This window comes from Gymnodraco acuticeps, unplaced genomic scaffold (assembly GCF_902827175.1).
Source record: "Gymnodraco acuticeps unplaced genomic scaffold, fGymAcu1.1, whole genome shotgun sequence".
NCBI classification, from domain to species: domain Eukaryota; kingdom Metazoa; phylum Chordata; class Actinopteri; order Perciformes; family Bathydraconidae; genus Gymnodraco; species Gymnodraco acuticeps.
The window spans coordinates 106751-134530 of NW_022992191.1; the positions used below are offsets into that span (position 1 = coordinate 106751).

General features: G+C 41.6%; 3 protein-coding genes across 4 annotated transcripts; 2 read left to right on the forward strand and 1 right to left on the reverse strand.

Moving 5' to 3' along the window:
* faah2b (fatty acid amide hydrolase 2b) lies at positions 1–11483 on the forward strand. The gene is given in 12 exon segments (XM_034205198.1): positions 1–354; positions 2821–2903; positions 3368–3504; positions 3639–3730; positions 3732–3849; positions 4579–4715; positions 4782–4918; positions 5449–5566; positions 5651–5770; positions 8422–8533; positions 8609–8794; positions 10506–11483. Coding segments are annotated over 12 exon segments (1605 nt in total). The 5' UTR covers positions 1–165; the 3' UTR covers positions 10682–11483.
* Positions 11484–12766: 1283 nt separating this feature from the next.
* nelfa (negative elongation factor complex member A) lies at positions 12767–21539 on the reverse strand. Of its 2 annotated transcripts, none has more exons than XM_034205192.1 (11): positions 21290–21539; positions 19264–19435; positions 18429–18590; positions 18160–18249; positions 17914–18044; positions 15978–16047; positions 15797–15897; positions 15586–15694; positions 14131–14447; positions 13930–14029; positions 12767–13557 (listed from the first exon to the last, which is right to left on the reverse strand). In XM_034205192.1, the coding sequence occupies exons 1-11, from the start codon at positions 21497–21499 to the stop codon at positions 13373–13375; spliced, it is 1647 nt and encodes a 548-aa protein (XP_034061083.1). In that variant the 5' UTR covers positions 21500–21539; the 3' UTR covers positions 12767–13372. The 2 variants fall into 2 exon arrangements, with proteins under 2 accessions (XP_034061083.1, XP_034061085.1); XM_034205194.1 differs by having other exon boundaries at positions 21252–21381.
* Positions 21540–22637: 1098 nt separating this feature from the next.
* On the forward strand, positions 22638–27540 carry cunh4orf48 (chromosome unknown C4orf48 homolog). Its single transcript, XM_034205200.1, has 4 exons — positions 22638–22808; positions 23013–23149; positions 23719–23807; positions 26512–27540. The coding sequence occupies exons 2-4, from the start codon at positions 23038–23040 to the stop codon at positions 26581–26583; spliced, it is 273 nt and encodes a 90-aa protein (XP_034061091.1). The 5' UTR covers positions 22638–22808; positions 23013–23037; the 3' UTR covers positions 26584–27540.
* The last annotated feature ends 240 nt before the right edge of the window (positions 27541–27780 follow it).

The following is a 27780-nucleotide window of genomic DNA, read 5'->3' on the forward strand; positions in this document are numbered from 1 at the left end:
ACTTCCGGTTGTACCCTGACTAACCTGTGGTAGCTTGACTCAGCAGGTTTATATTTATCGTCCAGCGGCGGTGTGACAGGAGGAGATCCGAGCTGAGTGTCACAGAGCCGGCGTGACCACGGCCGAACAACCGCTGACTCTCCGTCCTCCCCCCGCGGTGCAAACATGGCACTGAGCCGGCTGGAAAAGGCCCAGGTGTGGCTTTTCAAGGCGGTCATGGGGCTGCTCTTCATGTTGTTCCGACTCCTGTCGCCCCGGAACACCTCCATGCCCGGGAAGAAGCTGCCGCCCGTCAGCGACCCTCTGCTGCTCGCCTCCGCCACGCAGCTCGCCAAGAAGATCCGGAGGAAAGAGGTGTGTTCCCGGGGTCAAACTGCGGGACAACCGCTGCTGGAAACACGAGATTTAGCGTGTTTAATAGACCAATATTTTTTTCTTATTTATATATTTTAGGTTAATGTGATTTTAGATGATCAAACTGTTCATAAGCAGTTGGATGATAGTCTCAACATCTGGCTTGGCAGCATAGCTATTTACAATGAATACAAAATACGTTTTTTAGCCAAAGCTTTCTAAACTCGTGTGCAATGTCAAGGGATCTTTGTCCTACCTATGTGCTTTTTTATTTCCTTTATTATGATGCTATCACACCTGTGGAATAACAACACCTGCATCTTTATATAGCCTACATATTATAAAAGGGACACACACATTGCTTTACAATGTCATTAAAGCCTGTTATATAGCATGCGATATGAAGTATATCTTTGCAGTATCAGACAGGTATGGGTGTGGTATTGTGTGCATTACAGTGTTAGGCAAATTGTAGTATACAGTGGGGCAATAAAGTATTTAGTCAGCCACCAATTGTGCAAGTTCTCCCACTTAAAAAGATGAGAGAGGCCTGTAATTTTCATCCTAGGTATACCTCAACTATGAGAGACAGAATGAGAAGAAAAAAAACAGAAAATCACATTGTCTGATTTTTAAAGAATTTATTTCCAAATTATGGTGGAAAATAAGTATTTGGTCAATAACAAAAGTTCATCTCAATACTTTGTTATATACCCTTTGTTGGCAATGACAGAGGTCAAACGTTTTCTGTAAGTCCTCACAAGGTTTTCACACACTGTTGCTGGTATTTTGGCCCATTCCTCCATGCAGATCTCCTCTAGAGCAGTGATGTTTTGGGGCTGTCGCTGGGCAACACGGACTTTCAACTCCCTCCAAAGATTTTCTATGGGGTTGAGATCTGGAGACTGGCTAGGCCACTCCAGGACCTTGAAATGCTTCTTACGAAGCCACTCCTTCGTTGCCCGGGCGGTGTGTTTGGGATCATTGTCATGCTGAAAGACCCAGCCACGTTTCATCTTCAATGCCCTTGCTGATGGAAGGAGGTTGTCACTCAAAATCTCACGATACATGGCCCCATTCATTCTTTCCTTTACACGGATCAGTCGTCCTGGTCCCTTTGCAGAAAAACAGCCCCAAAGCATGATGTTTCCACCCCCATGTTTCACAGTAGGTGTTCTTTGGATGCAACTCAGCATTCTTTCTCCTCCAAACACGTCTCGTTGAGTTTTTACCAAAAAGTTCTATTTTGGTTTCATCTGACCATATGACATTCTCCCAATCCTCTTCTGGATCATCTAAATGCTCTCTAGCAAACTTCAGACGGGCCTGGACATGTACTGGCTTAAGCAGGGGGACACGTCTGGCACTGCAGGATTTGAGTCCCTGGCGGCGTAGTGTGTTACTGATGGTAGCCTTTGTTACTTTGGTCCCAGCTCTCTGCAGGTCATTGACTCGGTCCCCCCGTGTGGTTCTGGGATTTTTGCTCACCGTTCTTGTGATCATTTTGACCCCACGGGGTGAGATCTTGCGTGGAGCCCCAGATCGAGGGAGATTATCAGTGGTCTTGTATGTCTTCCATTTTCTAATACTTGCTCCCACAGTTGATTTCTTCACACCAAGCTGCTTACCTATTGCAGATTCAGTCTTCCCAGCCTGGTGCAGGTCTACAATTTTGTTTCTGGTGTCCTTTGACAGCTCTTTGGTCTTGGCCATAGTGGAGTTTGGAGTGTGACTGTTTGAGGTTGTGGACAGGTGTCTTTTATACTGATAACGAGTTCAAACAGGTGCCATCAATACAGTTAACAAGTGGAGGACAGAGGAGGCTCTTAAAGAAGAAGTTACAGGTCTGTGAGAGCCAGAAATCTTGTTTGTTTGTAGGTGACCAAATACTTATGTTACCGAGGAATTTACCAATTAATTCATTAAAAATCCTACAATGTGATTTCCTGGATTCTTTCCCCCATTCTGTCTCTCAAAGTTGAAGTGTACCTAGGATGAAAATTACAGGCCTCTCTCATCTTTTTAAGTGGGAGAACTTGCACAATTGGTGGCTGACTAAATACTTTTTTGCCCCACTGTATGTGCATTACAAAAAGCTTCATAAATTGTGTTATCATTGTATTTGATGGCAGTATTTCCTGCAGTTTGCTTTTATGCAAATGTAATGCAACTATTTGAGCAGTTAGTTTTTTAGAATATATAATTGGTCCTATTCATTTAAAGAAATGCAATGTTTAATGTTGTGAAATGTGCATGAGTAATAGGTGAACTGATGATATAACTTGCACAATAACGTCTAATGGACTCACTGCAGCCATACATATCCACACCCCGCTCGTTGGATGCAGGTGAACCTGTTACTTATTTGATCTGGAGGAATATAATAGAGATTTGGCCCATTTTTGGCAGTTTGTTTTGTTTTCCTGTTTTGAAACGTGTGTGGACGCTTTCCTTCTGTTTCTGCAGGTGTCCAGTGTGGAGGTGGTGCGGGCTTACATCGACAGGATCCAGGAAGTCAACCCTTTTGTGAACGCTGTAATAAAAGACAGGCAAGATAGAATTCTTCTTCTTTATCTGATACTTTAATCTTGTATGTTCAATGTGCGTCTAGAGAAGCAAAGAGTAACCAATTCATTGATTGACAGAAACAAAATCGGATAAAAGTTTTAATCATATTTTTAGACAAATATTAGCTGGTTCTCAAATGTGACGGTTCAAAGAAACATTGTAAGTAAAAAAGGCTTTTTTTCACCCTTTTTCTGAACATTACAAAAGACCATTAAGTAGTTATAGAGAGATGAACCATAAGATACATTTATAATAGAATTGTGCTTCTATATTGTGCCATTTTATCAATATGTACTTACTACTTCTTGTGGGTTTTTGCAGCTAAATTATTATACATTTTTTTATTCTGCAATTTTCTTTATACTTCTGTACAATATGTACTTGTGCTATCATTTTTTTGATGATCCTAAATTAAACAGATTTGGGTAATTCATTCTGCGTCCAGGTTTGATGCTGCCCTCCTGGAGGCGAGCCAGGTGGACAAGCTGATCGAGGAGGAGACCGGGGGGGAGGAGGTGCTGGAGGACCGGCTGCCTCTACTGGGAGTCCCCCTCTCTGTCAAGGAGTCCTTCGCCCTGCAGGGTAACCTCCAGAACCCTCCTGATTACATACATCAATAACAAGAAGCTTTGATAGTTAAAGCACACCGTTAAACATACCCTTTGGTTTTGATTTAACGCTGCAGCTCAGCATTTTACCACCTGTCCGTCCTGCAGGCATGCCCTTTACCACCGGTCTGGTCTCCAGGAGAGGAGTGGTGGCCACTGTGGACGCTCCTCCTGTGGCCCTGCTGAAGAGAGCGGGGGCCCATCCCACTGGGCGTCACCAACACCCCCGAGCTGTGCATGTGGTCCGAGACCCACAACCATCTGAGCGGCATCACCAACAACCCGTACGACCTGGAGAGGATAGTGGGAGGAAGCTCAGGTAGCAACTGCTGCTTGAACTTTTAACTGAGGGGGAGTTTTACAAAGGACCTCTCTTTTAGGCAAATGTTTTTCAAGTCAAGAAGCATTCATATAAGAACAGATATCTTTCTGTTTGTCTTCATGGGTAGCTCTGGTGTCACCTGATAATCATATGACACTACATTGCATACACTAACACAGAGGCTCTGACCTAGGCCAACAACAGTACACAATTCATAGCCATCAAGTCTAAAAACAGATAATGATTGGAAAATATTCACGAACGAATCATGTGTGACAAACATTTGGGTCAGGAGAAAATATAAGTGTAAATGAAACTGTTGGAGCAAGGACTCGGAACACAAGGGTAACCCTGGAGAGCTCAAACGGATGTCAGACACTGACGATTTATCAAAAGTTACAGCTGGAGAATTGACGAAGACATTTGCTGAATCAACAAATTGATTCTGAGAGAGTTGTATCTCGATGCCTGAACGCTAACAATGGGGGTAGAGTGATATATTTCCTCGACAATAAGTTTAAGATAGTGGTAAACACATACAAATATTTCATTCACCATGTCTCATTTTAAATGTACCCAGAAGTAAAACAATGACATTTTCTACATCTTCTAAAATGTCATGAAGTGAAAATGCACCTAGTGGAATTTTCGACCACAAGACATTTGATTAAGCAGATCCACTAACTTATCTCTCCTCTCTCTCCGTCTCCCTTCCTCCCCTCTCAGGTGGGGAGGGCAGTATTCTGGGAGCAGCAGGTGCCGTCATCGGCGTGGGATCCGACATCGGCGGCAGCATCCGTATGCCGTGTTTCTTCAATGGGATATTTGGCCATAAAACCACTCCTGGTGAGAGAACACTGAATGTAAATTGAACCATAATGCAAAAAACAGTGCATATACATATTGGACACTGTGATGTGTTTCTGCAGGTGTTGTGTCCCCGGACAACCAGTACCCCCCCCCCCACTGGCAGACATGCAGAGTACGTCAGCAGCGGACCCATGTGCCGCTACGCTGAAGACCTGCTGCCCATGCTCAAGATCATGGCGGGACCCAAAGCTCACATGTAAGAGCTCACAGTCTTATCTAACTCACGTTCAAAGCAGGTGTTATTTAACAGCTTGTATAATCACATTCTGTAGTATTGCCTTAAGTTATAAAGCTGTTCTCCCGTGGGAAAGTGTGTCACAAAATGTTTTCCAAAGAGTAAAAAGGAGGGGCACATTATGTCCCAAAACACCAGACAGAAAGATAAGTAACTAAGTATGACCGGAAGAAAAAGATAATACATCCGTGAACCTTGGAAAAAGTGTCCACAAGAGCACACTGACAGACAAAGCAGTCCATATCAATACAATTCATCTTTGTTGCGAGTATCCATCACAACCGGTCTTCCTCAGGTAAATGTGAGTGTGCAAATATGCCATTTAGAACTGTAAATAATGCTGTATTCCTTTAAACCCTCATCCCTTAAGTGAATGCAAAGAGCTCGAACCACAATCCAAAGTGCTTAACAGGGCCAACAGCTGACAGTGTGTAAATCTTTGAGCTGTAACGGCTCAACCCTAATGTTTACTTCTTTACATGTGTCCTCAGGTTGTCCTTAAACACGAAGGTGGAGCTAAAGAAGCTTCGGTTCTTCACCATCCCTCATGATGGCGGCTCTCCGATGACATTCCCCATCAGCAAAGACCTCCTGGAGATTCAGAGGAAGGTGCGTCAAATCTGTGTGCTGGAGAAACAGGGCTTATCGGGAGTTGTTTTTAGATTTTAAAGATCGTCATGTGATGTTCCCCAGGTGGTGCAGCGTCTGGAGGCCGACCTCGGAGTGGAGGTGCAGGAAGTGAATTTCCCTGAGCTCCGCAACAGCTTCCAGATCTGGAACACATACATGGGTCTTCCTGACGAGAAGGGCAAGGTGGGTGGAGCAGAGCAGAGTGCCCGCTGCATGCCTGTACAGAACAGTGTGTCTTAGGGAGAACATTTAATATAATATGAGTCTGAGTCGCAGCACCTATTGTGGTCTGCTGTCAGGAAAGGGATCACTAATCCGTTTAGCTGCCAGGGCACAGCACAACACACACACACACACACACACACACACACACACACACACACACACACACACACACAGTCCTTTGTTAGTCTGATAAGTCATTATAATCCTGGTCTGACATATCTTACTATTTATTTAAATAATTTTATTTGACAGTTTAAAAGGATAAACTATTTTCTTTCTCTTTTTTCTGCATTTCTCTGAAAGCTTGAGTTTGTGACTTCTTATTTAAAAACATTGGTTAGCTTTAAAATTCAATTCACTGATAAAGAGTAAACCATTCGGGCCCTGATGTGTTGCAAAGCTGCTTAACCATTATAACAGAACAGCAGAACATTACTGTACGCAGGGTTGGGAGGGTTACTTTGTAAATGTAATTAGTTCCCGAATACTGAATACATGGCTCTGAAAGTAATCCGAATCCAAATACAGTTACGTGTTCAGATTACTTTTAGAATACTTTTTCCATAACAGATGGGTATGTTTTAATGGCTTATCAAGAACTCAAACACAACATCTTGGTGTCATTCTGGAAAATAGTCCTTTAGTTGAACCTTTTCTTAGAATATTTTATGAATTGTAAGGTGTCCTTGGTGCTTTGAAAGGCGCCCCTAAATAGAATGAATTATTATTATAATTCATTATTATTATCTGACACGATGTAATAACTTTAAAAACGTGTTCCAGTCACTTGCCCCATGCGTTCAGCAGCAGCAGGCCATTCACTTTGATTTGATCCCGTTATGAAATGTCACCATTTCAACATCAAAGAAATGCTACATAAACGTTATCTTGCACATTTTATCGAACCATCTCCGTTTCTAACTTTCAATATATTTTAAACGGGGCCTCACAGACACGCTACATGTCTGTCTGCCTGCCTTTCTGTCTGTCTGCCTGCCTGTCTGTCTGTCTGCCTGTCTGCCTGTCTGCCTGTCTGTCTGCCTGCCTGCCTGCCTGTCTGTCTGCCTGCCTGCCTGTCTGTCTGCCTGCCTGCCTGCCTGTCTGTCTGTCTGTCTGTCTGTCTGTCTGCCTGTCTGCCTGCCTGTCTGTCTGTCTGTCTGCCTGCCTGTCTGTCTGCCTGTCTGTCTGCCTGTCTGCCTGCCTGTCTGTCTGCCTGCCTGCCTGTCTGTCTGCCTGCCTGCCTGTCTGCCTGCCTGTCTGTCTGTCTGTCTGTCTGCCTGCCTGTCTGTCTGCCTGTCTGTCTGCCTGCCTGTCTGTCTGCCTGCCTGCCTGCCTGCCTGCCTGCCTGTCTGCCTGCCTGTCTGTCTGTCTGCCTGTCTGTCTGCCTGTCTGCCTGCCTGTCTGTCTGCCTGCCTGCCTGTCTGTCTGCCTGTCTGCCTGTCTGTCTGCCTGTCTGTCTGTCTGCCTGCATGTCTGTCTGTCTGTCTGTCTGCATGCCTGCCTGTCTGTCTGTCTGCATGCCTGCCTGTCTGTCTGTCTGCATGCCTGTCTGTCTGTCTGCCTGTCTGCCTGCCTGTCTGTCTGTCTGCCTGTCTGTCTGCCTGCCTGCCTGTCTGCCTGTCTGCCTGTCTGCCTGCCTGCCTGTCTGTCTGCCTGCCTGCCTGCCTGTCTGTCTGTCTGTCTGTCTGTCTGCCTGTCTGTCTGTCTGTCTGTCTGTCTGTCTGCCTGCCTGTCTGCCTGTCTGTCTGTCTGTCTGTCTGTCTGCCTGCATGTCTGTCTGTCTGTCTGTCTGTCTGTCTGTCTGCATGCCTGCCTGTCTGTCTGTCTGCATGCCTGTCTGCCTGCCTGCCTGTCTGTCTGTCTGCATGTCTGTCTGTCTGTCTGTCTGCCTGTCTGTCTGTCTGTCTGTCTGTCTGTCTGTCTGTCTGTCTGCCTGTCTGTCTGTCTGTCTGTCTGTCTGTCTGTCTGTCTGTCTGTCTGCATGCCTGTCTGCCTGCCTGCCTGTCTGTCTGTCTGCATGTCTGCATGTCTGTCTGTCTGTCTGTCTGTCTGTCTGTCTGCCTGTCTGTCTGTCTGTCTGTCTGTCTGTCTGTCTGTCTGTCTGCCTGCCTGTCTGTCTGTCTGTCTGTCTGTCTGTCTGTCTGTTTACGAAAGTATCTATAATCAGATTACTAGTTTTTCAAATATAACGCGAGCTGAATACAGTTACTTGATTTTTGTATTCTGATTACGTAACGCCGTTACATGTATTCCGTTACAACCCAACCCTGTGTGTACGCTAGTATCAACAGGCCACTACATGTGAAAGAGGGGTATTGCTGCAGTAAAGAAAAACCCTGTGAGATTAAACAGATTATAGTGACACAATCACTTCTTCATTCTGCTTGACTTTTTCTCTCTTTTTTTTTTAACTCAAAGCAATATTTCAGTTCGGTTTGCTACTTTAAGACTAATAAGTAACTTGTATTGTAGAGGAGATATTATGCTCATTTTCAGGTTCATATTAGTATTTTGTGACATTTACATGCTTTAAGTACAAAAAGGGCTTTAGTTTTCTCATCCCGCCTGCCCGATGGAATTAGTACTTTGTGTTTGTTTCCCTGCCTCAGCCTCCTCAGGCGTTTTCAGAGCTGATGGGGGAACCAGGACGTCCCATATGGCCTCTGTGGGAGCTGCTGAAATGGATGGTGGGAAAATCAGAGCATACCATGGCTGCTATCGGTAAGAGGGGTACAAAAACATTGATTATTATCATTTATTTTGTCTGGTATTAATCAGCATTAATCCCGTTTTTAGGCCTGGCCCTGATTGAGATGACGCACTCCAAACCGTCGCCCTTCATCCTCCAGCAGAAGGAGAAGCTGCAGAAGAAGGTGGACGAGCTGCTGGGCGCTGACGGGGTCTTCCTGTACCCGACGCACCCCAGGGTGGCCCCCAAACACCACCACCCTCTCTTCAGACCCTTCGACTTCGCCTACACAGGTCAGTCCTCGTCATACTTTTGACATTCCCGCCTCGAGTTTTAGTATCAAGTCATTTTATACAAACATTTTTTCAATAAAAAGGCTTACTTTTCTCCAATCTGCAATGACATTAGTTTTGACCACATTTAAATTCCCTGCTAATTTACTGTGTTGACTTGAACAAGGCTTCCCTGATTATAAGGCCATTTTAAAAAAAAGATGTTCCTGCAGATTAATAATAAGAAATGACACAAAAGACCAGCATAATCGAATTGTTGGGAACTCAATTGGGGCATTGTCAACATCTCTACAATTCAGAGACTATTATAATAAAGGCTTCTAAATCCATCAGAAAGCTTGACAAACACAAAACGTCATATTTGGGTTCCAGGATAACTGCCGTCCTGTAAAGTGTGCTGCTATGGACAGTCCTGCACTGATGTACATTTCTCAGTGACTGTTTTGTATATTGATTGTTGTGCTTGTCTTTGTGTGAATATGTATAAATTAGGGCTGTCAAACGATTACAATTTTTAATCAGATTAATCACAGCTTAAAAATTAATTAATCATGATTAATCACCATTCGAACTATGTCCAAAATATGCCATTTATTTATGTATATTGTTGTGGGAATGGAAAGATAAATGAAAGAAGGCGGATATATCCATTTAACATACAGTATCTATGTTATAGTATTATTATTATATCGATCATCAAACCGTGGGGTCTTAATTCATTACGTGTTGATTTCTATCAACGGGGGAGTACTTCAGGAAAGTCGACAGAGGGGGGGGGGGGCGGCGGCGGCTAGTGGAGTACTTCGTGACCACAGAGTGTGAACGTTGTGATCAGCTGTTTTAGCGCAGTTCTCCAGTGAAGGGGGGAAGTCTCCCTCCGCAGCCGATTGGCGTAGGTTTGGCACAATTCCGTTGTACAGACCGACGTTAACAGCAGCCCTGTCTGTGCACACGGAGACCGACTCTGTCGTCCGGTGATCTAACCGCCTTCTGGAAAAGCTTCACAAGTACGTTGGTACGCAAATGCGCTTTGTGACACAAGTGACGGTACGCATTTCAGATACTTACATAACCTGCGTACCAGTTATGTGTTACCTGTACTACAGCAAAAGTATTCTCCGTCGGGACTTCCTGCAACAACACCACGCCGTTATCTTGATTCTGATTGGCCAGAAGACATTATCAAAGATGTTCTATTGAGAAGTCGATCACTACGTGACAACAGTTTTCAAAACCGTGGCTACGGAAATCAATCTTACTAACTGCTGTCTGTGCAATTTACTCCGCGAGTTGGCAGACTTTATTTTGCTTACTTTAACATCATTTTTCATGGTGGGGCTAAGCCATTTCTTGCTATGGGTGTAGCCTACCCCAGCCATACCCTGGCGCTGCCACTGGTGGCATGTATGGGGCGGGCCATTCTGCACATGCGTTAAATATTTTAACGCAATTAATTCAAAACATTAATTACCGCCGTTAACGCGATAATTTTGACAGCACTAGTATAAATGTGTCTGATTGTGTATATATATATATATATATATATATATATATATATATATATATATATATATATATATGGGATTGTGGGAAATGGTATTTCGATCTCTCTGTCTACACACTAACTGAAAGATTGACGATAAAGTTGACTTTGAAGTTGTGAAAGAAAAACATGAAACATTTTCTCCCCCTCCTCCCCCCCTACCTGCAGGTATAATCAACATCCTGGGTCTGCCAGTCACTCAGTGCCCCCTGGGTCTGAACGAGGAGGGTCTTCCCCTGGGGCTGCAGGTGGTCGCTGGGAAGCTGCAGGACCACCTGACCCTCGAGGTGGCTCTCTTCCTGGAGAAAACGTTCGGAGGCTGGAGGGACCCTGGGGCCAAATAAAAACACACACACAACCAAATCTCCAGACTGAAGATTGTGGGACTTATCTGCCTTGCTGCTTGCTGTAGTTCACAAAGGGGTACAATCAGATCACTGGATGTTGAAGTGACGAGATTTTTTGCACTACTGAGTTGTACCAATAAATGTCAAGTCATACTTTTATAATTTACTCAGTTCAAATCATGAGCACAAGCTTTAAAAAAGATAGATTTTCACGTGTGAGAGTGTTCATATCAATACACAAAACAAGGCTCTGTGCTGTTGGTGAATGGGTCTCCAATATGTTTAACAACAATGCAGTGTAGATACCTACCTCTTATAGAACATGGACAGTTCATTTTCCCACGTTTTTGTGTGTGTCTGTACAGTTACACATACAAAGCGAACATTCAAGGCTTAATTCTACATTTTGGATCGATAGAAAACAACCTTTCTTAGGAGGTGAGATTATGACCAGGAATACTTCGATTGCAAAAAAACAGCATTGAGTTTGTCACCGTTATAATTGTCTATGCATTAGAGTTGTCATGACGTTTTCCATCATAGTCATGGAAAAGTGATAATAGACTATTTGACCACAGCCATGCTCTCACACCTGTGTAGATGTAGGGATACATAAAACCGATTAGGAATGATAAAACCACTAAGTATGGTGACATTGTTTGAATACACTGACAAAATCTTAGTTGTGTGGTAATGTGAATGTCACAGAATAATAATTGTGCCTGGTTTATGCTGCATCTCATTTGTTTGTTTTAATAAAAAACGGAATATTTGTTCTTATTTATAACTTCAGCAAAAATATTTGTGGTTCTTTTCACTCACTCAAAACAAATGAAATTCCCAATTGCTATTTTTCACTGCTTGCTAAACAGTAAAGAACATGTTTCTTAACTTAAATGAATAAGCTGTCTTTTCGGGACACTTACTTATTCACTTGTTTTTGTGAGTTACATGAGAACTTGATGTGTGTGTAAAAATAGTCCTACATTCAGCAGAGGATTAACATAGTTTAGCACCTAAGACTGTAACTAAGGGTAACAGCTAGCACTGGACTCAGTCCAAAGGTAACACACCTACCTGCACTTATAATGGCTCACTCATTTACAGCTTATATCTTGCTTGTTTAATCTTTACAAGAACTGAAGTGGATAAATGTCAGGTTGTGGTTTCACCCGGGGCTCTGTTGGACTTTGTTAGCAGAGAAATTCCTTCAAGCCACACCTGGTATAAAAAATACTGGAATACCAATTTAAAGGGGTCCCATTATGCACATTTTCAGATTTAGCTACTAATCCAGGGTATATGCAGGAATCCTGAAGTCAAATGTAATTTAAGACCCTTTCCACACATAGACCTCATCGCCACTTTTCAACCGGTTACATTGGCGACACACTTCACCTCACTCACATGTATTATACACTCAGTGTTGATTGTCCTTCCTCCTTATCTTCCAACCATTTGGACGCAAACTTGCATTTCCCCATAACGATGTTGTCAACCGGCGTAAACGGACCTTCGCGCTATCAAGCAGTGAGCGTGCGATGTCCTGTTCAGAGGACGTCAAATCCAACGGGATGCCATAAATAAACTACACAGAATCACACTACACACCTACGCAATGATTACATTCAGGCAGACTTTAGAATACAACCTCTTTGGACAATTGATATACTTATTGAAAACAAGCTTCAAAGTGTAATACCTTGGGAAATGCCGTTTAATACTTTTTAATAGCCTTCATTTTCGCTAAATTGATTGATCAACTTTTAATACTTTTTAAGACCCCGCGGACCCCCTGTAATCAGAGCAGATTACCCAGCTGCCCTCTGTTGTGATTGCTCAACCACTTAGAGATGTCCCGCCCCTTAGCCTATCATATTAGCGCACTAGCTTAATGATGTCACTATGATTTACAGCTGAACATCTGGGATCTCTGACTTCATTAACACAATTTTTAAAAAAAACCTCCCGAATATGTTCATCATGTCATGTATAATATTAGGGAAAGCCAAGCTGAAGCACCAACAGGAAAACCCGGGGACATTCCCTAAAACGTGAGGAAGAAGGATGAGAAACGGCCCCTGGAGTCTGTTGTCACTTTATTTTCTTCCCTTCTTCGGAAAAAGGATGAAAAACCGAAGAAAACATCAACCGGAAGGCTCCGAACAGAACTTGACAGCATTGAGAAATCTTTTGCGTTTACGGTCATCTCTACGACGACGACTTCTCGTTATTGTTCTCTTATTTTTTTGTCAAACTATGATTCAGTTCTGAAGTTCAGTTTTTCATACAGAAAAATACAGACAGCTCGTATTTTCTCCTTTCCTTGACACTTGACACGCCTGTACCTCGGAGTACAAATGTTGAAAAGGTACCTGTTGTAAGAATAACTCCTCTGCTCCAACTCGTATAACTCTCACCCCTCCTGAGCATCATTCAGGAATCGGACATAAAAACTGAAACAATAAAAAGGCTAAGGGTAATAACCGAACAAAAAGTACAGAAATATTCTTCAGTCCTGCATTTTGGCGGTGCAGGAAAGGGAGGACCCGTCTCTCCTCGACGCACGAGCGCTGGATTTGGCCCAAATGTGTATGCAAATACTTGTAAGTATGTAAACATGTTTTTTTTTTATTGAAGAGGAGGATAAGAAATGTGGGATGTGTGACTTTGAGGCCTTGAAGCTCCTCAGGAGGTGTTGGTGATGGGTTTGTATTTCTTGAGACGAGTCCACTGTCCTGTGGAGTAGTTCATTTCGAAGACTGTGTCCACCAGCATGGTGGTGCTGCCGGTGCCGTCCGCCTTGGGGAGAACCTCTGTGTGTTCGCTCAGCTTGATCTGGATGATGTCCCCCTGCTCCGGGCACGGGTTCTCTGCAGGACGGCAGGAGGAAGCAGAGGGTTATCAAAGGGTCTAACAGGTTGGTTTGTTGCGTTAAGAAACTACCCGGGACACTTCCTGTAACTTTCTACATTTATGCCACTGGTTTTATTTCAATTGAACAAGATCCTGACATCGAATATGACCTCTGACTCATCTCCCAACTTAACCGAATACAAATGTGTCCTAGCTTCGTAGTTATTTAGGAAACGTTGCAGAGTCACTGTCCTCCTCATTAAGGTAAGAAACTTTGACCTTATGCAGATGTGTGGTTGACCTCTTTGCTCGGCATTCAGTCAGTCACTGAATAAAGAACAGGCATAAACATAAGAACTGTTTGTAAAGAATTTCATTTTCTCCTGTACCTCTGGATCCTGCCATGAAGCCCAGGATGAGGGCCTTCTCCGGTCTGGTGACCTTGTTGGCCGTCTTGAACATCTCCTGGGCGGCGTACATCTGGTCTCTCTGAGGAGCAGGAACAGCAGAAGGGAATTACAAATCCATACATTACAATTAAACTATTATTGTGTCTTTGAACCACCAAGCAACCTCCACCTCCACCTTACCGTGAGGGACAGATTCTTTTTGGGCTGGGGCTGTGGTGGCGTGGGGGTGGGGGTCTGAGGGGTGCTGGGGGGCTGGGTGGGGGTCTCTGGCTGGCTGGCGGTGGCGGCTGCTGGGGGCCCGTTGCTGGCGGGGGTGGAGACGGGCGTGCTTGGAGACGTGGGGGTCGCGGGGTTGGTCGTGTTGCTGGCGTTGTACATGGGCGTCCTCTGTTTGTACTGGCCCGGTAGTGTTGCCGTGGCGCCGGCGCCCGCTGTTGCCGACTCCTCTGGTTGGCGTGCCGACTGCAGCGTGTCCCGCCCCGACCCACCGGCGTTCGCTTCAGAGGGGGGTGGAGAAGAAGAGACATTGTGAGATTGACATGATGCAAACACCTGAGCTCTGCTAAGCGCCCCGATAAACATTCCTTTGTGTCATTTTGCAATATACTGATTTATAGAAATAGTTATCCACGCAATAAACCATATTTCATTTTGTCTCAATTTACATTATTTTGTTTCATATTCTGTTCTTGTACATATCATATGTGACTTGCTCTATCGTCACATTGACTGTCACCGAGTCATCATTTTGAGAAAAGTTTCCTCTTCTCTGGAATCCATCTGATTGATTATTAGCGGCTACTAAATGATCAAAGTACTACGAAGGAAACATATTTTCGTTTGGATTACTGGTCTGGGGGAAGCTCGCGAGCGTGTGTGTGTTTGTTTCCCGGGGAAACCACTCACGAGAAACACCGGCTGTTGTTATGCCTGCTGTGACGTCAAGTTACTCCGTTCTCCGCTTGTAATTATGCCGAAGCTTCAAAGTTGTATTTATCATCTGAATTTGCCGAAACAAGTTTAATATTCTGAAAGCCAAGACTTTGTTTATTTGAAACCAGATGAAAACAAACTGTAACGGACCCTGCCGTGTTATCTATGATTACTATACTCTTACATTCATAATGTCAGCCGGAGGGAGGGGGGGCGGCGCTGCGGAACAGCAGGGTGCGAGTGAGAGCTGTCGTGTTCACTTTACAAGCTTCAAACATATATTTATCGTGTGATTTTGGAAATAAAAGTTTCATATTCTGAAAGCCAACACTTTGTTTGTTTAAAATCAAACAAAACCCCCGAACAACTATTTTTTTACGCAAATCCACATTTATTTTGAAATGAGCTGTTGCGACTTCCGACTGATTTCGATAGAGCGGGTCACAGATTCTATTTACATGTGTATAGACTTTTTGCACCACTTTTTATTTTGTATTTTATTATATGTGTTGCATTGTTGGAGGAGCTCAGGTCAGAAGATGTTCATTGCCATTTCTACACTGTAGCTGCTTTGTGCATAGGACAATAACACATTTGAATCTTGAAATGCCCTCCTGCTGCCTGTAGGGAGGGTTTTTTCTGCGAGAGCATAAAAGCACTTTTTATTTCAGCAAACAATACAGTTCTCTGTGTTTGTCTAACCTGGCTGTGCCTCGGAGCTGGGGATGTAAGAGGAGGAGGGGACCATGCTGGGTGTGGCCGGCAGGTAGCTGGTCGACGGCAGAGGATTCTCGGTCAACGCCCCGAGTTTCTGTCAAACAAAACGGTTTTAGTTACGATGGTCAGAGAAAGACTGAGTGACACAGAGAGGCGGTCATTTGAGACGATGTTTAAATGCTGTGGAGTAGAGTACCTGTGCAGACACCAGGCCTGCGGCGTAGTCTGGCGTGGTGTTCTCCACCACCGCTGCTGCTAACGCTTCTTCTTTGGCTGCTTTCTCTCCCGCCTCCGTTTCTAAAGCAGAAGATACCAACTCATGAACTCGTGGTGCAGCTTTAAAATGTGGGCTGGTAGAAGACTGGATATATAGTTACCCAAAGTCTTTCTTCTCCTCTTAGCTTCTCTTCCAGCGCCGACCATATCCAGCTCGGAAATATCTAAGAGCTAAAAAAAAAAAGGAGGAAAAAGTCCAAAATGATAACACATTTAGGCAATAAAACTAGGACACAATAAAACTAGCCCACAATAAAACTAGCCCACAATAAAACTAGGACACAATAAAACTAGCCCACAATAAAACTAGCCCACAATAAAACTAAGACACAATAAAACTAGCCCACAATAAAACTAGCCCACAATAAAACTAGCCCACAATAAAACTAGGACACAATAAAACTAACCCACAATAAAACTAACCCACAATAAAACTAGCCCACAATAAAACTAGGACACAATAAAACTAGCCCACAATAAAACTAACCCACAATAAAACTAGCCCACAATAAAACTAGGACACAATAAAACTAGCCCACAATAAAACTAGCCCACAATAAAACTAGGACACAATAAAACTAGGACACAATAAAACTAGCCCACAATAAAACTAGCCCACAATAAAACTAACCCACAATAAAACTAGCCCACAATAAAACTAACCCACAATAAAACTAGCCCACAATAAAACTAGCCCACAATAAAACTAGCCCACAATAAAACTAACCCACAATAAAACTAACCCACAATAAAACTAGCCCACAATAAAACTAGCCCACAATAAAACTAACCCACAATAAAACTAGCCCACAATAAAACTAGCCCACAATAAAACTAACCCACAATAAAACTAGCCCACAATAAAACTAACCCACAATAAAACTAACCCACAATAAAACTAGCCCACAATAAAACTAGCCCACAATAAAACTAACCCACAATAAAACTAGCCCACAATAAAACTAGGACACAATAAAACTAGCCCACAATAAAACTAGCCCACAATAAAACTAACCCACAATAAAACTAACCCACAATAAAACTAACCCACAATAAAACTAACCCACAATAAAACTAGGACACAATAAAACTAGCCCACAATAAAACTAGCCCACAATAAAACTAGCCCACAATAAAACTAACCCACAATAAAACTAGACCACAATAAAACTAGCCCACAATAAAACTAGCCCACAATAAAACTAGACCACAATAAAACTAGCCCACAATAAAACTAACCCACAATAAAACTAGCCCACAATAAAACTAGACCACAATAAAACTAGCCCACAATAAAACTAGCCCACAATAAAACTAGCCCACAATAAAACGAACCCACAATAAAACTAGCCCACAATAAAACTAGCCCACAATAAAACTAGCCCACAATAAAACTAGCCCACAATAAAACTAACCCACAATAAAACTAACCCACAATAAAACTAGCCCACAATAAAACTAGCCCACAATAAAACTAGCCCACAATAAAACTAACCCACAATAAAACTAACCCACAATAAAACTAACCCACAATAAAACTAACCCACAATAAAACTAACCCACAATAAAACTAGCCCACAATAAAACTAGCCCACAATAAAACTAACCCACAATAAAACTAGCCCACAATAAAACTAACCCACAATAAAACTAGCCCACAATAAAACTAGCCCACAATAAAACTAGCCCACAATAAAACTAGCCCACAATAAAACTAACCCACAATAAAACTAGACCACAATAAAACTAGCCCACAATAAAACTAGCCCACAATAAAACTAGCCCACAATAAAACTAGACCACAATAAAACTAACCCACAATAAAACTAACCCACAATAAAACTAGCCCACAATAAAACTAACCCACAATAAAACTAGCCCACAATAAAACTAGCCCACAATAAAACTAGCCCACAATAAAACTAACCCACAATAAAACTAGCCCACAATAAAACTAGCCCACAATAAAACTAGACCACAATAAAACGACTCAGACTTGAGTTTGATCTAGGAGGGTTTTCTGGAATCTGACATTACCTTGACCCCCCTCTCCTTGCGCAGAGGCGTCCGTGCCGGGGCGATAGGCGTGCGGTTACTGGGCGGGCTGAACATACTGGGGGCCGTGGGACTGCGGAACGGGGCCTTGTTGGGAATCCCCTTGAGAGGAGCTGAGAGTAACAAATGTATCAGCAACAAGAGTCTGAGTAAAAACGTCAAAATGATTGCTATGATGGTACTTTTTTTTAGAAGCACTGAATGAGCTTTCATTGATATTCAACTCACTGGTTGTGTCGATCTTTTTGACCAGTCCTCTCCCTTTGGCGTGAAAAGGCACTCCGGCTGTCTTTTTCAGCTGCTGCGCTGTCTCTATGGCTAGAAGGGAAAGTAATGTACTGTGAACAAATAATCAACAAAGAACACACGCTGATCTTGCACACAATCGTAAACCATGCCTAAAAAGTACAAATATGCCAATATCAAGCCAAAGGGAACAAATTACACTGATGCTTCCAAATACTGCAGAGAAATGTATTCGTTAAAGGTTAACTTACATTTCTGCAGCAGCTCCGCTCTGAGTGTCGCACTCTTGGGTTTCCTCTTCAGCTGGAAATGTTTGACGGGGGGGGTAAGGGGTCCCACCAGAGTGGTTAACGCACTTTTGTTCAGGTACTGGCACTCCAGAGGAAGCATGTTCGACGCCTCGCACTCGCCCACTGGTGGGGGGGGGGGGGGAACAGAAGACGAGGGGAAGAGATTAATCAGCAGATTTACAGAAGGACAGATGGAGGATCTAGCACTCACTTCACAACCTTACTTGCCCATGTTTAGCAGATGAAAAATGTTAGCAAACAAGCTCGCAAAATATCACTAAACATTAGAATCCATATGCCAATTTTGGCCAGATGGACTAAAAGGTGTATACACACACGCTAGAAAGGATAAAAGCAACACTTTATTAAGGGTTTACATCGTTAATGAAAACCTTTTGAAGGCCTCATGCATAAAGATGTTAGCTTTTACCAAAAAAGTACCGTAAATACTACAAAAAAATGCATTCATAACATGCCATTTCAAAACAATGACATATGCTCACTATTCCCACATACACCAAACGTTATGACCATATTCACATGTGAGATATTGAATCCCTCAAGCTATTCATAAAGTATCAAAAGACAGGGGTCTGACTGAGAACAAATACAAGTGTTTAGTAGATTCTAATACCCTCTTATTTTCCAGACTGTACCAGAACATTATGTATTAACCATAAGTTCATACTCTGCTGTAATTACACTCTTTGTTCCAGAGCAGCGGGCTGAGTAACACAACATTAGTATTACAATGCTGTGGGTCCACCACAACTAAATACAGTCACACACTGCTTACCTTTCTCCCTCAGCTCTCCGAGGATATCCTGCACATTTGGATTCTGCTCCTCCAGGTCCAGGTTGAGAGAGCCGGTCTCTGGGAAGGACTTGAGGATGTCTGCGACCATCAGCACCCAGGGCTCCGAATCCACCGTCGCCAGCTGGATGATCTCCGACAGGGCCTCCTTCATCTAGAGAGGAAGACGGGGTTAGTAATAATAATAATACATTTGATTTATAAGCGCTTTTCCAGGTGCTCAAAGACACTTTACAGAGGAGATAAAAAGGAAATAAAACTATTCACACATTCACTAAAGTTGTGTACATAAGTCTGAGTTTTAACACACTTTCTGATCAAGTACTTTACTTCAGTATAATGATGGGGTACTTCCATTTACTGCTACTTTGTACTTCTACTACAATCCAGAGGAAAATATTACACTTTCACTCCACTACATTTATTTGACAAAATGAGTTACTCAGACTATACGTGAACCCAAACACAACCACCTGTCCCTACCTGAGGAGGTCATGATAAAGGGAGGACTTGACGATATTATTGTTTATTTGCAGTTTAATGTCTTGAGCTTTCAGTCATGTAAAACCCAAAGTACTGTCTTTAAGTCTTTTGACCAATGGCAAGAAAATCGCAAATGCATTACATTCACAAGAACAAATGCAAAAGGTTTAGTTTCTGCTGTTCCTTCCTATCCTGTTGCTGTGTCACTTCAGTGAAGCTGCAGATCTCTTAGAGGTCAAATGGCTTCGATGTAATCGCCGATTGATCACCAAGATTTGTATCTGCAGCTTGTGACAAAATGATGCAACAGGATTTGCGAAGCATCTGTCAACTATTATTATTTACATGCAGCTTGTTTACATTGACATTGATGACATGTTAGCAACAGTAAAGATCAGCGACCTACAGTATTTAAAATAAAGAACACCATCGACTACAATGAAGGCAGACATCTGGCAGCAATCAAATCATGTTAGATCATTTGAGTTACAAGCAGCATTAGTTACACTTCATCTGATTTCCTTGTGTGAAGTACATGAGAGCCATCTTCTGACTGTACAAGAACAACATTCCTAAACTCTTCATCGCTTGGGAATGTTTGCAGATGAGCAACTTCACCGCATTTTATATTGAAAGCAAAACAAAACAGAAACTAGGGCTGACTTATTGGGGTAATGTAGCTACGCACATTCACTAAAGTTGTGTACATACATATAAGTCTGAGTTTTAACACACTTTCTGAATATGCGTTATTAAATAAGGAAATTGGCTTCACTTTTAACAGCGGTGATAAACAAATGAATCCATCAAAAATAATAATCCAGTCATTTAATACATGATTTTGCATAATAAGTACTTTTAATTGTGGTACTTTAAGTTTATTTCGTTGCCAATTTATTCCTACACTGTTGTACTTCAACTTTACTTAAGTACAAAATCTGAGTATTCGTACAGTTTGCAGAAGAATGGAATTGTGAGTCTGTCTGTAACAAATATGACGGGTGTCTAACGTTGAGGCAGTTTATCAAGTGATGAGTGGGACTAGATGCTGGGACCGCCTCCAGCTCGGCCACTCTGCTCTCTTGTGCCCATCCCACCATAATGTCTGAACGAGGACAGCTCGGCTAATGTTTCCCGGTGTCGCTGCTCAACCACTGCAGAAAAAACGCGATTATATCGTCAAGTCGGTCGTTTAGCTAGTTAACGAACTTACGTGTAGACGTCTATCTCAAGAACGGATGTAAATCGGCCCGGGCGCAGGAATATCATGTTCTAGTTTGTTACGTTAGTTCGCTAACTATAGTAACTGTTGCAAATAATCAGTTAGAGATAGCAAGCTAATGCTAACTACATAGGTGATTAAGCATGTTTAGACGTTTCACCTGTAGTTAAACACCAACAGAACAAGTAATGCTTCGATTTATAACTACTAGTCTTACATTGAGCTGACTACTTAGCTGTGTTTTTAAGTTAAAAGCCTACTTTACCTGTCAGGCTAACAGAAAGCTACCGAAAAGCGACCCACCTCGTCCACGGTCCGCCGGGGGAGATGCAGCATCCCGAGCAGCAGTTTCAGCTTCACCGGCGGCGACAAACTCGAAAAGCACAGCCGTATGTTGTCAATTACTGACACAGTGAGGAGAGAAGCGATGCTCGGAGGCGTCCAAAGCTCGTCCGTGGATCCCAATTTGTTGTGAAGCCACAGGCCGGTGTCGCTGTCCTTCATCGACGCCATCTTGGAAAAAGAAGTGTTTTGAGTTCGGGCATTTTAACGGGCCACCTAAGAAAACAGTCAGGACCCCGCCCACACCGGGCTCTTTTGACAACATTGAAGCACAACAAAATAAATAAAAACTGGAAAATACTTTACATACTGTGGTCTTATCTGATATATGAATGTAATTGCTCTGTTTGAAACGTTCGACTGTATTTATTCAGTTTGTGCCAAAATACTAAAGGAAAAAAACATTTAGTTTCATTTTGTGTATTTCAAGGCAAGGCAAGTTTATTTATATAGCACTTTCCAACACAAGGCAATTCAAAGTGCTTTACAAAAAATGAAAGAGATTAAGAAAATGGCATTTAAAATCAGTCATTAAAAAGAAAAGCTAATAAAAGAAACATTAAAAGAAAAAATACATGGATAAAAGTTACAGTGCAATTAAACATTAAAAGAAAAAGTACATGGATAAAAGTTACAGTGCAGTCTAAGATATGAATAGTTCAATTAAAAGCAGCGACAAAAAGAAAAGTCTTCAGCCTGGATTTAAAAGTAGTAAGAGTTGCAGCGGACCTGCAGGTTTCTGGGAGTTTGTTTCAGTGCAATTCTTGTATGTTTCAAACGGTTTCAAAGCATTACTTCAAAAAAACATTTAAAAAGTAAGTTCACTAATGCAATGCGCTTTTTTATAATATATTATAATGATACAAAATGTCCCCTTAACTCAGGTGAAAGTAGAAATGTTGCATTTAATAAGTATTACGTAGATTGGCTTGAGTGTATCTATATATATTATTACAAATGAAGTGTATAAGCAACAATGTGACAGCTGATTGAGCTAGAGCACATGTTTACAGCTTGATACTTAGGACACTTTATAACATAGGCTAATCATATCCCATTATTTGTGACGTTTACTCTCTTTTAAAACATACCACGTTTTTGATCTGAAAAATAAGAAGTAACGAGAAATGTTGTATAAAATGTAGTGAAGTACAGTTCGATATTTTCCTATGGTCTGTTTAGGGGTTGCAGAAAACGAGAAAAAGACAAGTAAAGTAGGCCTACTTCAAAAATAATATTAAGTACTTTGTTTATTGTACCATTAACCATAAATAAAACAATGTATGGCAGAGTAAATACATCTTTACAGTTAGTCATTAATTCTAAGTTTTTCTAGGCTTTTATTTTGAATATTTTCACCGGAAGATTCTGGTCCCCAAAGCAAATAGAGGCACACGCATGCGCACTCCCGTACTCCACATTAAACAACCCTAGGTAGGCATCTTGCGTTGATTCTGCAAATATCATCGACTGTTTCACGGTAGGATAACACGTCATTTGTCAAATAAACAGAGATTATAGTCTGTGTATTCATACTTTTAAATACATACACATATTAACGGATGAAAACGGGACTATTTTCCAAACAAAGCCAATCGGATGCTGTTATTTCATTTATTGACGGCCGTGTGGAACATTTTCTGTTGTTGTATTTTACCAAACACCTGGGCAATTTTATTTCTAGCTCCAAAAGGTAATTGATCAGCACCATGGCGTCCAGTGGATATCTGCAGGCAGCGGTGCTCCTTCTGGCGGTGCAGCTCATCTGTCTCGGTGCAGCTGATGCGGATCATGAGACTGGGACTGTCATCCCTGCTGAAAGTAGATGGATTTAATATAAATATGAATTTTTCTCCATGTTCAGTGCAGGTTTATAAATATATGCGTGGTGGGAATCTGCCACAGTGGTGTTTTCTTAGGTCCCCACACAGGTGTCATGGTGGAAATTGTAGGTCATCCTAATTGCCTATTTGTGACAACAAGAAAATGGGTACTGCTACTTTAAGACCCAAATGTCATAGAAATGTAAAGGTTAGGATTTTTTCCTTTGCAGGTACCATTTATGATAACAATGTTTAACTTTTGGGTCTGTAAAATATCATTTAATATATTGTACAACCCAAGTTTCTCAGAGGCCAATTAATGTCTTTAAATGAAATGTTCAGATTTTATATGATATAAAACAGAGACAACTCCATATCTGAGAGGTGTAAAAGTGTAATTTTTGCATGAAAAAGTACCTAAAGGATTATTTGATAACTTGGTAGTTGGCATATATATTTCTAGTCAGTGTCAACTATTTGTTGCAGTTCTAGATGTAAGCAAACCTCAGGTAAATATGTCTGTGTAACTAACTGACACGTTTCTGAAAATGTCCCTTTTATTTGCAGGTCGCCCATGTGTGGACTGTCATGCATTTGAGTTTATGCAGAGGGCCCTGCAAGATCTAAAGAAGACTGCGTTCAACCTCGACGCCAGGGTAGGAGAATAAATACTTTCAATATTTTTACTTGAGAAACTGTTAAATGCTCATGATTCATACGCTATTATTATGCTGGATGATGGCTTAATATTGCAGGTTAATTGAAATGCTGTCATTTAACATACATTATAATGTAAAGTTATTTGGTAGAATTCACAATAAAGTCAGCTTTTTTAGGTGAAGTATTTAAGTAATATAAGTCTTCATTTTTATACATTAAATGAACTAGAAATAACTGAATTAAAGGTACATTGGTTATTATGCTGTTAGTACACACAAGAAAAGTTCCTTATAATGCATTAACGTAATAATTATAATAACAATATCACATTCATTTATTATCACCAGACCCTTAGTACGTTTGGTAGAAAAACATAATTTATTGTCAAACATTCACATACTGTTTGACTGAAATGTAAAATAATATTTCCCAATTCAAAACTGAACCTATACAAATAATAAATAATGATATTTTTTATTTACTCCAGAGAGCACTGCATTTTACTGCTTTAATTGATCATTAGTTCATGCATCTTGTAAGAAAATTATGTTTTAATAAAAAAGGCTAAATAAAGTTCTAGTTGTTTCCCCATAATGCAGCATTGACTAGTGTCTGCACTGTCCTCACAAGCTGCATATAACCCCAAAACACTAAAATAGCACAGCAGCATGTATGTTGCTGGAGATGCCGAATCTAGGACAAAAAGCCTGCACGTTAACCTTTTAATGGAACAAGAGTTTCTCCCATGTGGATATGAGCATATGGACAGTAAGAGGACATTGGACTTTCAGTTAATTAAAGGTCACCTATTATGCAAAATCCACTTTTTCATGTCTTGTATACATCAACATGTGTCCCCTCTGTGTAAAGAGATTCCGAAAGTTTCAGGAAAAAAGATTCTCTCTCTTTTTGTCCTGATCCATTTATATAAAAACCTGTCTGAAAAGGAGCTGATCAGATTTTGCCCACTTTATGATGTCATAAAGATTTTTTGGCTTGTGTAACCATTAGCCAAAAGAGTGGTGCAGTGACGAGTCCTAAAACCCGGGAGTGAGTTAGCATTTTACCACTTCCGGTTCCCTGGTCCCAGAGCCAACGGGATTTCTCCATAGAATTTTGGAAAATATCTGGAAATAAGGTCTGTGGTTGACACAAATTTAAGAGACGGATCACGTTTTGTTCTACGACATTAAATACATCAGCAGTGACCCCACTGGTGATTTTTTAAGCGTTTACGTGTCGATGAAAAACGATGGTTGTTAACATGTGGCTGAATAGGACTACAAAAGTTGTCGAGGACGTTGTACGTCATTACGCCGAACACGTAAACACTCCCGCTAAGTTTGTTTGCCCCTGTTCTGCTTGAAAGCAAGTACCTGCCTCCTGCAAACTGTTCAAACAAACACTTCAACTTTTACAATTTAGAATCTTTATTTTTGAATATGGATCTTAAGTTGGTGTGACGGTGAAATCGTGCTGCTGTACTTGACTGTAGTTCGTTTATAGCATAACGTTAGCATTTTGCTTCTGGTGATTAGAAAATGATAAAAGTAGGGTAGACATGTGGAGATTATCCGGCTGAACAAAATGTACATTTATCAAACAGCTTTGTTTTTCACAGAACTTATTTCGAGCTATTTTCCAAAATCCTATAGAGAAATCCCAATGCTCTTTTGTCGAGGGAACCCATGCGCAGCTTATTTCCGGGAAAAAACGTCATCCCTGCACCACTCTATAACCAACCAAGGTAACCCCCCCCCCCCACATTATCACCTGAATCTCCTCCTAGAGCAACATTAGGCGCTTTCACACCGGAGTACTTTTCCCCGTACTTTTCCCGTTTAGTTCCTGGGATTTTGTGTTCACACCAAAAAGAGAACTTTGTTCAGAGAACTTTTACCCCCTTTTTAGAGCCTGCTAGAGAGGTGGTACTTTCCTGGGGAGAAAAAAGTTCCAATTTGTGATTGGCTGGGCGAATTGCAAACCACGCTCCGTAAAACTCGGAAACGTTTTTTGAAGCCGCCATTGTATTTGCTGGCATTAGCATTAGCCCCGCGCACCAACAGAGAGAGAATAACTCCCAAAAAAATGGGAGTGGTAGAGTGATGAGGAGGTGTCGGCGTTCTTGCGATTTACTCGGAAGTAACTCCGGGGACTTCGGGTGGCAGTACATGCCGTGAAGTTGTTTGCGGCCTGCCAGTAAACCCAAAGCAGAAGAAGAAGAAGTGACGTCATTTGCGTAATCTTCCCTCAGGGAACTTATTCCGGTGTGAACGCGATCGGCTCTTAGTTCCATGGGGGTACTAAGTGCTGGGTACTAAGTGCTGGGAACTAAGTGCTGGGAACTAAGTACGGCAAAGTACTTGGTGTGAACGCGGCTATTGTGTTCTTTTTAACCAAATATCTCTCAGAGGGGAGGGGCTCCTTATTTTCATCTAAAGTAACAGACAGAGAATCAGCACTTTTGAAACAGGGCTGAAACAGAGGGGATTATGGGTAATGCTACAATGATCTGATTGGTATTTCAGCCAAACACTTCAGAGACATGTTTTGTATATATCTGAGACCTATAATATATTGATGAAAAACAGTATAATAGGGGACCTTTAAGCAAACTGTAAAAGTGAGGAGGACAGAAATAGGACTACTGACACCCTCAGACTTAACTGATGTTTACAAGTTTGTTGTTGTTTGTTGCAGACAGAGACGCTGGTGCTGCGGGCGGAGAGGAGGGCTCTGTGTGACTGCATGCCCGTCAACTCTCTGCGCTGAAGACCCCCCTCCCCTCCACACACTGACACCCACCCTGTTCTAAACCTCTAAACTCATGTACAGCGACCTTCATGTTAACTTATTCACGCAATAGGCACTTTATTTTCCTTTTCTCTCATGTTGTTGTTTTGCCTTATTGGGGACGACTTTTATACCACTGAGGTTTTACATTGTGAAACACGCCTGTGAATTTAGTTTGTCTTCATCGTCACGGGATCTAGGTCAGTTTCTCATCTATGAAGCATAAACTATCTTTTGTACTTTTTAGTATTTGACTGTATAATGTAGATACAGTAGAATGCATCGATAAACTTAACTCGTTGAATGTGTTGTTTGAGATTTCATGTTTACAACGATTATACACATCAAACTGTAGCATCACGTGGAATTTATTTATTAACGGCTCAAAATACTTAAATAAAACATAAAAAAATCAATAATTATGAATCGGTAACATTTTAATTATTTGCTGCCTTTTGCAAGTTGGGTAACTAAAAGAAAGTAATATATCTTTTGGAACAAACAATGAAGATTTATTTGTAACGACATCAGAACAAATAATTTTTTATCAGAAGTTCGAACTAATCTTTTTGAATTTTTCTTTAGGTGGAGAAAGCGTATTTGTAAGTCTTGATTTAGCACAGCACTGTAGCATGAATTTACAGCACTTTTTGTTAAACTGCTGTTATTGTAGATTATATGTATAGATTCTGTATATGTACACGGGTTTTCTCTGCCTGACAGAGGTGTATGCAAGAAATAGTGACGAACGATATAGTATCATAAAATGCAATATCGTCGGGGGAAGGGAGGACGGATAGAGATAGAAATAATATTTGTCTTATGGTTGCTTGTTCATGAACAGTGTACTTTGTTAACATTGTGTCACAAGAGTAAGACGCCACATTTATTGTCTTAATGTTGTACCTATCAATAAAAAACAATGAATGACCTTTATTTGTTTTGGTCTCTGTTAGGCCTCACAGCGCAGTTGTAGCACTGTGATGACTATGTGTAACTCCACTTCTATAATTGGCTTTAACACATATTTTTTCTTGATTTATCCATTAATTGTTTGTGTTATAAATTCTCCAATACCTGGAAAAATTAAGTTTACTGTCACAGAACCCTAATAGCGTTTGAGTATAAAGTTATAGGTGGTTCTTTGCATATTTGCTTTAAAAAACACTGTAAGCT

What these genes read in the sequence shown, in the direction of transcription:
- nelfa (XM_034205192.1), bottom strand. Translation starts at nt 21,499, where the DNA reads ATGGCGTCGATGAAGGACAGCGACACCGGCCTGTGGCTTCACAACAAA. An exon ending in CAAAAAGATCGACACAACCA is followed by an intron (nt 18,045 to 18,159) that starts GTGAGTTGAATA and finishes TGTTACTCTCAG; the next exon opens with CTCCTCTCAAGGGGATTCCC. An exon ending in AAAAGAATCTGTCCCTCACG is followed by an intron (nt 14,030 to 14,130) that starts GTAAGGTGGAGG and finishes CCTGCTCCTCAG; the next exon opens with AGAGACCAGATGTACGCCGC.
- cunh4orf48 (XM_034205200.1), top strand. Translation starts at nt 23,038, where the DNA reads ATGGCGTCCAGTGGATATCTGCAGGCAGCGGTGCTCCTTCTGGCGGTG. An exon ending in GACTGTCATCCCTGCTGAAA is followed by an intron (nt 23,150 to 23,718) that starts GTAGATGGATTT and finishes TTTTATTTGCAG; the next exon opens with GTCGCCCATGTGTGGACTGT. An exon ending in CGTTCAACCTCGACGCCAGG is followed by an intron (nt 23,808 to 26,511) that starts GTAGGAGAATAA and finishes TGTTTGTTGCAG; the next exon opens with ACAGAGACGCTGGTGCTGCG.